The following is a 12,942-nucleotide window of genomic DNA, read 5'->3' as shown; positions in this document are numbered from 1 at the left end:
GTGCACAAGGTAGATATGGGACATAAGCAGAGCTGGCCAGAGCCAAGTTCGCGCAGGATAAGGTTGACCCGAGCCAAAGCGGTAATCTCCGATGGTTTCAGATGACGGAACCTAATTTTCCCGTGCGCGCGGCGCGTCCAAGCGGCGCGGGTGGAGGCACGCGCAAAAAGGTTGGCTGACAGGCGTGTCAACAATAACCATATACCTACCTTTCACACATTCCTCGCTATAAAGTGCTTTGCCCAGTCGGTAGTGTGACACTACCTCGCCACATCACTAGCCGAGCCTTCTCGCTTGTGGAGTTGCTCCCGAATACTAGGGGATAAGGCTCCGTTTTGGGAGATAATGGACGGCGAGCCACCTCAGGAAGAAGACTTCTCTCAGATCCCCTTGGTAGATCGGAGTCAACACAAGGTAGGCTGTAGCATCCAGACACGGCTTTGGGCGAGTAACAGCTGATCCATCAGAATTGGAAAGCCAGATTATCAGCGTATACCGATGTCATCGCCAAATCTGCAAAGACAGCTTCAGATGCCGACCCCTTCTTTCGCGCATACACATCCGATGGACCATTACTGTCAGTTCGCTGCGGCCTCAGCTCTGACCAGTACTGATAGCTCAGAAAGAAGTGGGTCACCGATGCGAATGCTGTAGCGCAAGAAAAGGGGATTGAGGCGGTTCTGGCCATCGCGCAATACAGCGGAGAGAGCAGTTCGAAGTAAGTTCTGTGCTGTTCTTTGTCGCCTGCGAGACCTTGGAGCTGACTCATAGATGCCGCGGAGATGTTGTGCCTGCTCTTGTCGAAAAGGCTCTCGGTGCGCCTCGAGCTGGAACGAGGAAGAAGGCGACTGAGCTATGCGGGATGTTCGTCGAGGTGGAGAACACCGGTGAAGGGGTTCTGGTGAGCTAAAAGGCCTGTGTAGTGGGAATCTATAGCTGACACGTAGGGTGATCTACTACCTGGAATCGACGCCAAGCAGCCGAAGATCGTCGCTGGATGTATCGGTTGTCTGAAGGAACTGGTAGAGTGGGTAGACTGATCTGTATATTATCCTTTGGCTGACCTTGTAGATCTTTCGGAACGTCCGCCATCGGCAACATCAAACCCCTCCTCAAAGTCATTCCCAAAGTCTTCGGTCACTCCGACAAGACTGTCCGAGCGGAAGGATCCGCCCTCGTCATCGCCCTCTACACCTACCTCGGCGCCGCCCTCCAGCCATCATTGGCGGAACTTAAACCTGTCCAGGTCTCGGAGCTGCAAAAGAGCTTTGACGCGCTGGATGCAGAAGGGAAGGGAGCGGGGACTGGGCGGCCGACGAGGTTTACCCGGAAAGCGCAACGGGAGCGGGAGGCCGCGGCGGGACAAGCGGACGAAGGTGGAGAGGATATGGCGGAGGAAATAGCTGCTCCTATCGACGCACGAGATCTGCTAGATCCGGTCGACGTTTCCAAGCTCTTTCCCGCGGATCTGGACGAACGGCTATCGTCCACGAAATGGAAGGATCGGCTGGAGGTGCTCGAGGAGGTCAACAAGGTACTGGGAGCTCCTCAAAATGCCCGGATATCGGACGGCCATATCGACTCGTACAGCTCTCTGGCGCAAACACTGGGGACGAAGTGTAAGAGCGATGCGAACGTCAATGTGGTCATTGAGGCGGCGAAGGTGATTGAGGGATTGGCCAAGGGGCTCGGCAAGCCATTTGGCCGGTTCAGGGGCGTCGTTATGAGCGGAATGCTGGACAGGCTGAAGGAGCGGAAGGCGACTGTTGTTGAGGCGCTCGGAAAGGCGTTAGATGCTGTCTTCGAGACTGTGAGTGCTGTGGGGTGATCAGGACTGACAGGCAGGTTACCCTGTTCGACATGGTCGAAGACGTTCTCACCTCGCTCAAATCCAAGAACCCTCAAGTCAAGGAAGGCACGCTCAAATTCCTCCATCGATCACTATCCAGTACCACCGAAGCCCCAGGTAAGGAGCAAGTCAAGCCGATCGCAGAAGCACTGGTGGGGCTGCTAGGAGACTCGGTGGAGCCGGTACGAGCCAGCGCAGCGGACTGTCTGGGCACGATGATGAAGATCCTGGGGGAGCGGGCGTTCAACCCATACGTTGAAGGGGTGAACGAGCTGCAGATGGGGAAAGTCAAGGAGGCGTTTGGGAAGGCGGAGATCAAATACCGGGCAGGCGGAGCCAAGGCCGCTGCGCCCAAAGCGGCTGCACCAGCTGTCAAGAAGGTGAGGCGACCTCCCCGAGAGATAAAAGAGTTCTCAGCTGATGTATCATAGCCAGTATCAGCGGTTCCTGCTCCACGCTCATCATCTCCCCCCATCAAGTCCTCCGGCAAGTTCAACATGGACGAGCTAAACGAATTTGCACCGTCTGCACCTGCGCGCGCCCCACCAGCCCGACTTATGGCAAAGCTAGGAGTAAGTCCTGCGCCATGTAGTCGCCAAGGCCAGACTGACCTTTAGGGACCTAAAACTGCTGCACATGCTCCATCAGAGGACAAGCCCGCTCCATCCGCTCCACCTCGGAAAGCCGCCCCGCCAGCAGCAGCTCCCAAAGCCGCGCCCGCTGCAGCCTCGAAGGCGCCCGCTAAAGCCGGTGGTTCGGGCTCGTCCAAAACCCTCGCTATATCCCCTTCTGAACCGGTCAAGTTCCGCTACACCCCCGAAGATGCAGCTGCCAAAGCAGCCGACATGATTCCTGCCGAGTATCATACGAAATTAGCGGATGGTGCGTGGAAGGTACGGCTGGAAGCTGCCGAGGAGATGGTCAAGTGGGTGGAGGAAGGAGGAGGGGATCAGGTGGACAGCGAGGTGTTGTTCCGGTTCTTGAGCAAGACGCCGGGTTGGGGAGAGAAGAATTTCCAGGTGAGTCATGGGTTGCGCATCCGTGGTATAGCAGATAACTGACATACAGGTCTCTGCTAAGCTCTACGATGTCATGCGGCTTATGGCCGAAAAGAGCCCCACCTTTGGCCGGACATCCGCCGCTCTAGCTGTCGGGCCATTGTCGGACAAGCTGGGCGATCTCAAGCTCAAGAAGTCGGCGGGGGAGGCTATGACTGCTTTTGCCGAGAGAACCTCTTTGGCCTTCGTGCTTGCTCAGTGTGAGCTCTGAGTTGTTCACCGCGAGTAGACATTGCAGAGCTGACATGTCGACAGCATACGAGTCTATGACGAAGCAAAAAGCGCCAAAAGCTCAGGCCGACTCGTTGACTTGGATCAAGCAGCAATTGGTCGAATTCGGTATCGCCGGTATCCCACTTCGCGACCTTATCGCTTTCGTCAAAACCGCACTGGGATCACCGAATGCGCTTGTCCGAGCGAGCGCGACTCAGGTGATGGTCACCGTCAAGGTATTCGTCGGCGGTGGTGGGTCCAGCTTGATAGCTCGCGCGGGGATCGGCTGACACAAGCAGATATATCAGGCTTCATCGAAGATCTCAACCCTCAACTCCTGACCACCATCAATTCCGAGTTCGATAAGGCTGCGTCGCAAACGGCTCCGGAACCGACCCGGACACAGGCGGATCTGCAGGAGGCGACGGGTGGCGCTGGGAAAGCTGGCAAGGCCGCAGCAGGTGCTGATCCGCTGGATGACCTCATCCCGAGAGTGGACCTGGACAAGCTGGTCAACCAGACGACGGTGGTCGTGGACTCTCGGTCGGATGCGTGGAAGACTCGGAAAGAGGCGTTCGAGGCATTGAATGCGTTGTTGGAGGTCAAGAGCAATTCCAGGCTGAAGGGGAATATGGGTGAGCATGTCCCCGGCGTCGGTGATAGAAGCAGAGCTGACACTGCAGGCGAGATCGGCGGAGTTCTCAAGAAGGCAATGGCGGATACCAATCTTGCCGTCAAGATGCTCGCGCTCGGCATTATCAGCAAGATCGCTACGGGTATGGGACAACCATTCGATAAGCACGCTCGACTGCTCACCGCCCCGGTCGCCAGCGTCTGCGCAGACCAGAAGACCACCACTCGAGCCGTCGCGCTCTCCACCCTGACCGCGATGGCGGATGCTGCGGGCGGACTCGACCCCATGTACGCCGGCCTCGGGATGGCGCTCGAGTCACCCAATCCGGCTCTACGGGCGTCCGTCCTCGGCTGGCTTGCTGAGCGGATCGTCGCGGAACCGCCCAGTCCATCTTCTGACTTGACGTCTATCGCCGGACCGATTATCTCCTGCCTAGAAGACCGGAACGGCGATGTCAGGAAGGGTGCTGGGGCTATCTTGCCCTTCGTCGTCTCGAGCGCGGGGTACGACTTCGTCATGGAGCAAACGAGCAGGCTCAAGCCTGCTTCAAAAGCCACTATCGTTCCGCTCATCAATAACGCTCGGGCGAGCGGACCATCATCTTCGTCAGCACCTCCTCCAGCAGCTGCACCGACCAAAACGGCGGCGTCCCAGTCTTCAGCTGCTCCTCGAGCCGGAGCCGGTCGCGCCGGTCCCTCCAGCCCTGTGCCATCCAAGGTCGCGTCCAAAGCCTCGGCCATCCCTGCCCCCGGTCGGTCGCTAGCCATGAAAGCATTGTCGAACGTCCCCAGCGCTCGCCCGCCGTCTGCAATGAGCGACGAGCGACCTACCGGTATTCCTCGTCCAAAGGTCGCCGGCGGCGTATCCAGGCCGCAGTCCGTCCAGCCCCCACCCTCCGCGGGGCCCTCCAACTCCCGCATCATCCCCTTCATCACCTCCGACCCCGTAGCCCGCGCCTCCCGGCTCAAGCGAGATGCTACTCGCTGGGTCCTCGAGGCATCCCCCAAGGCCGATATCGTCGAATACCTCCATATTCAGATGGAACCACATACAAGCCCCGAGATGCTCCAATCGCTATACAGCAAGGATCATCGGGCGGAGGAAGACTATATGGCGGGTCTGGCACTCATGGCGGAATTCTACGATGCGGAGGTCGCCAAGTCGTTCGGGCTGGCAGAGGAGGTACTGCAAGCCGTGCAGATGGCCAATGTCGATTTGGCGGTCAAATACGCGGCGCTCAAGCTGTTGTCGAATAACACGCAGTTGGCGAATCGATGTTTGGAGGTGATTGGGAACGTCATTTCGACGCTTATGCGGCTGAATGAGCGGTTCTCGGATCTCGAGGCGAAGCTGTTCGGTCCGGCTTTGGTATACAAAGTAAGCTTGGCCGACAATTTTTCCTCTACTAAATACGTGGCTGACCGTTTAGCTAAGCGACAACAAGTTCAGTCCAAAGCTCATGCCGATCTTCGAGAACCTCGACAAGATCATCGCGGGCTCGCAGATCATCCAGCTGCTAGTCCAGTACGGGCTGGAAGACAAGTCGGCGGGAAAGACGGTCAAGAATGAGTCACTGGCGTTGATCGAGAAGGCATATAGGAAGCGGGGGAGTATCTTGAAGGTGCGGGATGATAGAGGGTTCTACGAGTCGCTGGCGAAGTGCGTGAATGACAGTGGAACGCGGAATGCCGCTTTGTCTGTGATGGCGTGAGTTGCCATGTCCCGATTCAGTGGACGGGAACGATAGCTGACATTGTAGGCTGCTGCAGCTCCAAGGCGGATCGAAGAGTTTGGATGCGGTCATCGACTCGTTACCGAATGCGTCGAAAGACATGCTAGCGAATCGTCGGGCGACCATGGCGACGACCAAGGGTGCACCAGTACCGGCAGTAGCCAAAGTCGTGGAAAGCAGCATCCCCGCTGCCTCCCCTCGACTACGGAAACCGGCGGCCAAGCTCGACAGTCCCGCTGCTTCCGCTCGCCTAGCAAGGGAAGCACCGGTCCAGACCTCTTCTCCGGCGGCTCGGACTATCGCTCGGGCGCCCGACTCGCCAAGTCGGCTACCAAAAGCCTCGACGTCATCTCCCGCTCCTCGTACCCTCGGCGGCATCCCGCGACCGGTATCCACAGCCATGCCGGCCTTACCGCGACCGGTCCAGCGGGAATCCACCATTCCCAAACCCTCCATGCAGCCCTTGGCTCGGCCGACAAATGGGCGATCATCCAACAACCTCCTCCGTCTCATCAGCGATATACGACAAGACGATCTCGATCTTGCCGTCAACGCATTGAAGGAGATCCAGGACCTTATCATCGAGTCGCCCGAGACGCTCATCAACGTCGTCCCCTCCCTGATCGACACACTGGTGGGCGAGATGGAGCGGGCCTACTCGCCCATCGAGAATCTCCAGGACGGCAACTACTTCCGGCTCGTCAAGCACCTCGTGCAGACCATGTCGTCCGTCACGCAAGTTGAGATTCTTCTCAAAATGCTGGCATACGACGACATGTACGCCCTGTTCGACTGTCTTACCCTCCACCTCGTACAATCCGACCTGATGGGCGGCCACTTTCGGGAATTATCCAAGTTCATCAACCTCATCCTTATCCATATCCTTTCCCAAACCGACCGGTTCATCATCTTCAAAACCATGTTCCGGCTCCTCTACACCCTCTGCGCCGACTTTGAGACCCGCAATGTCAAGCCTCATACGGACGAGCAGGCACAGGCGGATCTGGTCATGAAGTGCCTGTGGAAACGGTCCAAGGTGCTCCCGGAGGATTTCGCGTCGGGGCTTTTGCCGATGGGACCGATGTTGAGGGTGGTGGAGGAGTTTGTGGCGGGGATCGGGCCGAGTGTATGGAGGCGACGGCAGGCCGCGGGGATCGCGCTGGGTGACTTGCCGCTGAGATCAGTCAAGACTGTCATCCAGAAGGTCATTGGTGAGCTTGCTTCCGGTCTTCTTTGCAAGTGATAGAGCTGATCAGCAGGCAACTGCAAAGCTACTGGAGAGGAGGTCTACGATGTCCTCATGGACGAATTTGCAGACGACGCGGCCAACACCATCGTCTATTCGTACATCTTCCGCCTGTCCGGCCAGACCGAGGAGAACGGCGGCGAGAACGGCACTGCGACCGAGGAGGGAGGGCGCGCTGGCTCGGCTGCGCCCACACGCGTATCACGTCCCAAATCCGTATCGAGCAGTCATCACACTGCCGATTCTGCTTCGCAGCCCGCTACCACCCCAACGATACCGGCACGTAGTACCGAGTCCAGTCCACCGGCAAGGCGTGAGGGAGAGACCGAGGCGGCCAGGCTGATGCGGGAGTTGATACGGAATGGGAATCATCCTGAAGTGAGTATTGGTTGTCCATGAACAGAGGTGATGCTGATGAAGCAGCAACTCGACGCGCTGTACTTCTACATGCGGACCGATAGTGCGCATGAGCAGGAAGTACAGCAGGCCATCTCGATGATTTCGTCCGGACCTGTACAGACCTATGTCAGACGGATGCTGGAGCAGCGGAAATCGCAGGACCATCCTTGTAAGCTCGCCCGCCCAGACACGAGAGGCACAGCTGACACCGTCAGCCCCATCAAGACCACAAGGATCAGGTCCAGACCCTACTTCACCATCCCGTTCCCCGCCATCCCGCCGCGAGTCAGACCAATCCCAGAGCCGGCCGTTCGCTAGACGGTCTATAGCACCTCGTCCGTCCTCAGTTGCGGTCGACCGATCCGCACCACCAGACGCACAGCTGGCCGACTATAAGAACCTCTTCTTCAACAACAACCGGGCGTCGGTGGTCCCGCCAGTGAACGGTCAGGCGGGATTGCGGACTTCGCAGGTGTTTGATGGTGGGGAGAAGCGGAACGGGTTGCCATTGAGGGAGAGTGTGGGGAGGAGGGAGAACTCATTGGAGCGGGATGTCGACTGAGGACTTCGCGGATTCCGGAAAGAAGTAATGCAGGAAGAGTACGAGTACAATAACATCCTGTATCGGACCTCTATATCTGATACTGCGATGCAAAAGGATTATAAGCTGCAGCGTCCGTAAGGGACACGGTGTGCATGTAGATCTATGTACTCGGTCGCTAAGCTCTACATCCGCTCGATCGGCGTCAAACTCAACAACTTCATGGCGCTCGCCAACACCTCCCTGATCTGGACATAGAAGAAGAGACGCGCCCGCTGCTCCTCCTCGCTCGCACCCGATACCTTGACGCTCTCCCATGCCGACCCAACCAGATGCGAGATCCGGAAACACCAGTTGACGAGCGTGCTCGGTTCCGAGTATGTGTACGCGTTCCGGACGGCGGTGGGGTACAGGGCGAGGTGGTACATGATATCGTTGACCTTGGGGTCGTTCAGGATGGACAGGTCGATCTCGTCCACTGATGCAGCGATGGGGACGTTGGGGTTTTTGCGCTCGATAGAGGAGAGACGGACGTGCGAGTACTGGATGAAGGGTCCGAAATCGCCTTCGAAGGAGGTACATCGGCGGATGTCAAAGTTGTAGTCGTTGATACTGGAGAAGTCAGCTTTGCGAGACCAAGGGTGCGTATCGCAGCACCGACAAGCATAACTCACCGTTTACCAGACATGTCCTGGATCTTGACCGCAGTAGACCCGATGATCTCGCTGGTGAGTTCCGGGTTCTCGACCTGAGCGTATTTGACCTCGTTGCTCCGCATCTGCTCGTGCATGACATCGGTCGCTTCGTCCAAGATATCGTCGAGGAACTTGACTGTTCCTCGTCGGGTCGACATGCCGTTGACGAGACCTGCCAGGTAAGCTGGAGTCTACTGCCCGAGCAGAAATATGTAGCTCACCGAAAGAGATATGCTCGAATCGCCCGGCATACTCCTCGCCCATCAACTCCAGCGTCTTATACAGCTGCTTGAAGTGTAATGATTGAGCCGCCTGCACGACATAGATGTGCTTGTCGAACTTGTACTTGTTCCACTTGTCGAACGCCCCTCCGAGATCTCGAGTCAGATAGATTGATGTACCGTCTGCTATATCGGTATGATTTCCGCTTCTCTCGATGCGATCCAACTTACCGCCCTTGGTGATGATAGCCCGCTCCAGCTTGTACTCTGTCAAATCCACCAACAGCGCTCCGCGATCCGTGCAGGTCAACCCCTTCTCCTTACAAATCCTGACCGCCCGCTCCATGCTCTCCTTGTTGACCTGACTTTCTCCCCAGTAGACATCAAAGTGGATGTTGAGTTTGCGGTAGACCTCCTCGAGCTTCTTGATGGACAGATCGCGGAATCGGCTCCACTGTGCCAGAGCTTTTGGTTCGCCTGGTAGGTGAGCTATATCCCCGGAGAAGTGGTATATTTCTTTCGGTAAGCTCACCGTCCTCCATGTCCTTGAAGACCTGCTTTGCCCGCGCGTGTATAGTTGATGCTTCATCGGTGATCTCGCCAGCGTTGAACTTTGCCTTCTCCTCGGTGTTCGCCTGGTTGATCTTGACGTAGACCTGAGAATCAGCTCGGTCTTCCTATCCATCCAGCAGGATAAACTCACGTTAAAGAGGTGCATGATAGGGTTCTCCTTCAACTTCTCTTCATCTCCAAACTGATCGAATCCGAGACTCAGCAACCCATACTGGGTTCCCCAGTCTCCCAGGTAGTTCAAGCGAGTGACCTTCCACCCCATCGCTTCGTGCAGATTGGCAATGACCGCGCCAATGATGGTCGACCGGAGATGTCCAGCATGGAAAGGCTTGGCGATATTTGGCGAGGAGAAGTCGACGAGCATGTGCTTGCCGGGGTAGAGGTTGGCGGTACCGTAGGCCTCGGTGAACGATGACGGGTTCTGACGGGCGGCGAGGGCGGAGGAGGAGATTTGGCGAAGAACATGGTATGCGAAAGACTCCTTACTGCGTATGTCAGGTACGGGCCTCACCAGGTTACGATTCAGGCGGCAGGAAAGCGCACTTAAGGGTAAAGTTGAGGAAGGGCTTCTGCCAGACGACCGCGGATATCGCCGCATTGGGTTGGAACTGATATGTCAGCTACGACTGTACTGTGCGGAGGATGTTCGTGGTAGCCGTGACTTACAGAGTCTGTGACTTGACGAGCATAGCTCTCCAGGTCTCCCTTCTTGAACCGAACAACAGCAAGAGCCAGATCAACGCCTTTCTTCCCTAATGCCCATCAGCTATACCGCTCGCTCATCTCAACCGAACAGCTGACGCACCAGTGTCGACACCATTGAAGATCTTCTCCAGCGGCTCCTGCCATGCATCCGAGATCAGCTTGGCTACTGCCAAGCGGAACGCATCCATGGGTTCCCTATCGGGGTTGGCGGAAGCGACCGCCGGGAACTCTGGCAGAGCATATCGCGCCGGGATCTCGGAAGACCCGCTCGCAATTGGCGGTACTGTTGAAGCCATCCTGAGAGAGCGGTAGGACAGGGACTGGCTGCGAGGTTGCGCGGGCCTGAAGGCAGGTAGGCGTGGCTGTACGAGGCTGGCGAGAGGGCGGAGGGGTCTCAGCGTCCTGGCGAACGTTTTGAGCGATTTGACAGTGGAGTGTCAGACGGTGAGATACTGCTCGTCTATGTCTTGCTAGCGAGAGCTTTTGGGATGCGATGTAGCTGATTATATGGCGAGTGAGAGAGCTAGGTTTACTCCTTTCACTGTGCGACTCGACTGCCTGCCGCTGAAATGTTGAAACAACCCTCGGGCATCGTGGCGGATCTCCGAAATTCTCTGGGATCGTAACGCCGCAATTCTCCGTGAGGGCCGTGGTACTGACGTTTTGCAAACGTTTTGCGCGTTTTGCACAGGGGTATTACGGCAGGGGTCTAGGACAAAGTGGCGCCTCTGCATGCGAAAGTCATATGCCCACCCCCTTGAAGCTTGAAGGTTGAACTCTTGAGCTGAGTGGGGCCAGATGAGCGGTGAGTAGACGCAGCATCTCCGCCGGGTGAGCCGCATATCTCGCCGCCTTACCTGTGATGGCAGAAAGGTACATGCTAAGGCGACGGCGAGGCAGAGGAGCTTGCGGCCCTGATTGCGACAGGCACCTCACACACACTCACTCACACACACTGACCTCATCGCATCACGGTCGATGATTCGGCAGGAGCGGCTTGAACTTTAGCTTCTCGAACGCTAGACTACTTCTGGCAGCCCGCGGCGCGCAGTCTATGCTATCCTCACACTCATGTTCACTCTCGAGACACTGATAATACTGCGGGCGATGTCGAGCCTGATAAGTCGCTTCGGCGGCATAGCACTCAGCTTGGTCGCCAACATCGGTTTCACGGTCATGGACACGACAGCTCAAAGCTGTATCAGACTTGGTTCAGGCCCGTTCCAGGTCGTGTTCGATTCTACCGCATGGTGAGCTGCTTTGGAACCATCTCGAAGTCCATCAATGCTTCAACCTTCCCACAAGAAAGTCGCCCTGATGTCCCGACGCTGACCGAGCTTGAAGGCCGTCACAACGCTTCTTCTCCTCGGCTATATCTCGACGCGTCAACCATCCAGCTTCAAGCAGCTCGATATCCGTACACGTTCCTCCGCGGATTTCTAGGCGCCTTCCGAAGAAGCTGGGGTGCTGGACGCGCAGCGGAGCTCAACTTATACCGCGTGCCTGATATGGGCTCGATCCATATTGGCCAGCTTGGGGATCTGCTGCATATATGCCTCGCTAAGCTATATCGCGCTCGCTGAGATGACCTCGATATACGCTTTCAAGACTTTTCTCATAGGCTTGGTCTGCTGGGTTGTGTTGAGGGAGGCTTTCGGGTGGCGATTGCAGTTGGCAACAGGTGGGGCTGAGCTGTCAACCTAGGAGACTGCTAATCAGTCCAGATATCTCCATCGTAGCTGTCACGCTGATCGTGCAACCGCCGTTCCTGTTCAATCCACGCTCTGCCATTGACTCACGCAAGAGGCTCATCGGTTTCTCATATTGCCTGGCTGCTCTCGTACTGGATGCTTCAGACTGTGAGTTCGCATTTACAGCGCCCGATCACCATGCGCTGTCTAGGGTCGCATGCTCATCCGTTTAGGGGCTGTGCTCCGGGCGATTGGCATCGACGCAGATGTCATGGCCGAGACGGTAGCATATCCCATAACCGCCATAATTGTCGCCCCTTGGTCAGTCTCACCAGGATATCGTGGACAATCAACCACTGATTCCTGACAGCTTCGTGCTATTCACTAGTGAGCCTATAGGTGGGGTCTCAAGTCCCAGGCTTGGCCTGGAGCTGGTCCTCTTAGCGGTAAGTGCTTCCTCAACCAGTCAATCAAGTCGAGACTGACACCTGAACAGGCCTCAGGGTTGTTCGCGCAGATCTGCTTGTTCATGGCCATGCAAAGAGAGACTGCCGGAACGGTCGGAGTGATAGCATTCTCACAAGTAAGCCTCGTCCGCAGTGGTATCCAGACACAGATACTATTGACTGACGAGGCAGATCCCCTTGTCCGCCTTGGTGCAGGCGTACGTACTTGGTCGACCTCCGAATGCGCTCTCGCTCCTGGGCATGACCGCCATTCTGACATCGGGCGCATGGGCAGTGGTGAGTCTTCGATTGCTGCTATTAGAGCCCAGCTGGATGTAGCGCTGATCTACTGAGGGCGCTGAGGAGCGAGAGAAGGAAAGGAAACGCGTCGAGGTGAGTCAGCGCGTGAAGGCTCCAGATCGACTCTGACGATGCTGCTAGATGGACGGGCAGGGGTATTCACTTATCAACAGTAGTGATCCCGCAGCGGTCCTTGATGATCACCAAACAACCGAGGGGAGATGAAGATAGCCGAGATGTCAATCGATTGGGAATGTTAGATTACAGAGGCAAAAGCCGCAGCGTCCTGTTTCGCCTGTATATACAGCTCATGATGGACCACGCCTTCTGAGCCGGGTGGTACCGCTTGTAGATGTCAATACACAACGTGAATGCCTTCACGAATCAAGTCCGAGACTGAAGGACCGATGAGTAGTCCCTGGCACGTCCTGATACTCCCGGGCGGAGCCGCCGGCTTGCGCAGATCACTCCTCGACACGCAGCTGCGTCAACCCCCTTTGAGTGATCTGCGCCTTCGCCTTCGCACTCATTCCCATCGCGAAGGGTAGTTGTCCTCCTTCAGACTTCAAATCATCAATCACATTGTTGCGCAGCCATGTCAGAGCGGTCAGAGAAGTCAGAGGAGAGGTCGACATGCCT

At 56.8% G+C, this 12,942-nt stretch overlaps 3 protein-coding genes across 3 annotated transcripts; 2 read left to right on the top strand and 1 right to left on the bottom strand.

Moving 5' to 3' along the window:
- Positions 1-345: 345 nt before the first annotated feature.
- On the top strand, positions 346-7,693 carry MKK02DRAFT_32467 (armadillo-type protein; the record flags this gene model as incomplete). Its single annotated transcript, XM_053088508.1, has 18 exons — positions 346-414; positions 468-577; positions 623-718; positions 772-901; positions 948-1,027; positions 1,072-1,810; positions 1,846-2,229; positions 2,281-2,421; positions 2,467-2,868; positions 2,918-3,107; positions 3,163-3,372; positions 3,420-3,755; positions 3,804-5,131; positions 5,184-5,461; positions 5,514-6,697; positions 6,746-7,110; positions 7,156-7,300; positions 7,347-7,693. 18 exons carry the CDS (start codon positions 346-348, stop codon positions 7,691-7,693), a joined length of 6,534 nt encoding a protein of 2,177 aa, XP_052947454.1.
- A 164-nt stretch (positions 7,694-7,857) lies between these two features.
- On the bottom strand, positions 7,858-10,162 carry MKK02DRAFT_43602 (uncharacterized protein; the record flags this gene model as incomplete). The annotated part of the gene is made up of 9 exons (XM_053092516.1): positions 7,858-8,284; positions 8,347-8,539; positions 8,589-8,771; positions 8,820-9,065; positions 9,121-9,244; positions 9,292-9,646; positions 9,705-9,769; positions 9,828-9,913; positions 9,967-10,162. The coding sequence occupies 9 exons, from the start codon at positions 10,160-10,162 to the stop codon at positions 7,858-7,860; spliced, it is 1,875 nt and encodes a 624-aa protein (XP_052947453.1).
- A 1,288-nt stretch (positions 10,163-11,450) lies between these two features.
- Positions 11,451-12,634, top strand: MKK02DRAFT_32465 (uncharacterized protein; the record flags this gene model as incomplete). The annotated part of the gene is made up of 8 exons (XM_053088507.1): positions 11,451-11,547; positions 11,591-11,725; positions 11,791-11,878; positions 11,946-12,003; positions 12,054-12,140; positions 12,196-12,300; positions 12,358-12,396; positions 12,491-12,634. 8 exons carry the CDS (start codon positions 11,451-11,453, stop codon positions 12,632-12,634), a joined length of 753 nt encoding a protein of 250 aa, XP_052947452.1.
- Positions 12,635-12,942: the final 308 nt, after the last annotated feature.

The sequence above is a fragment of the Dioszegia hungarica genome, assembly GCF_025882075.1.
Source record: "Dioszegia hungarica strain PDD-24b-2 chromosome Unknown MKK02contig_7, whole genome shotgun sequence".
Taxonomy (NCBI): Eukaryota; Fungi; Basidiomycota; class Tremellomycetes; order Tremellales; family Bulleribasidiaceae; genus Dioszegia; species Dioszegia hungarica.
Note: the sequence above shows the minus strand (reverse complement) of the source record. Positions and strands in the feature narration are given on the sequence as shown.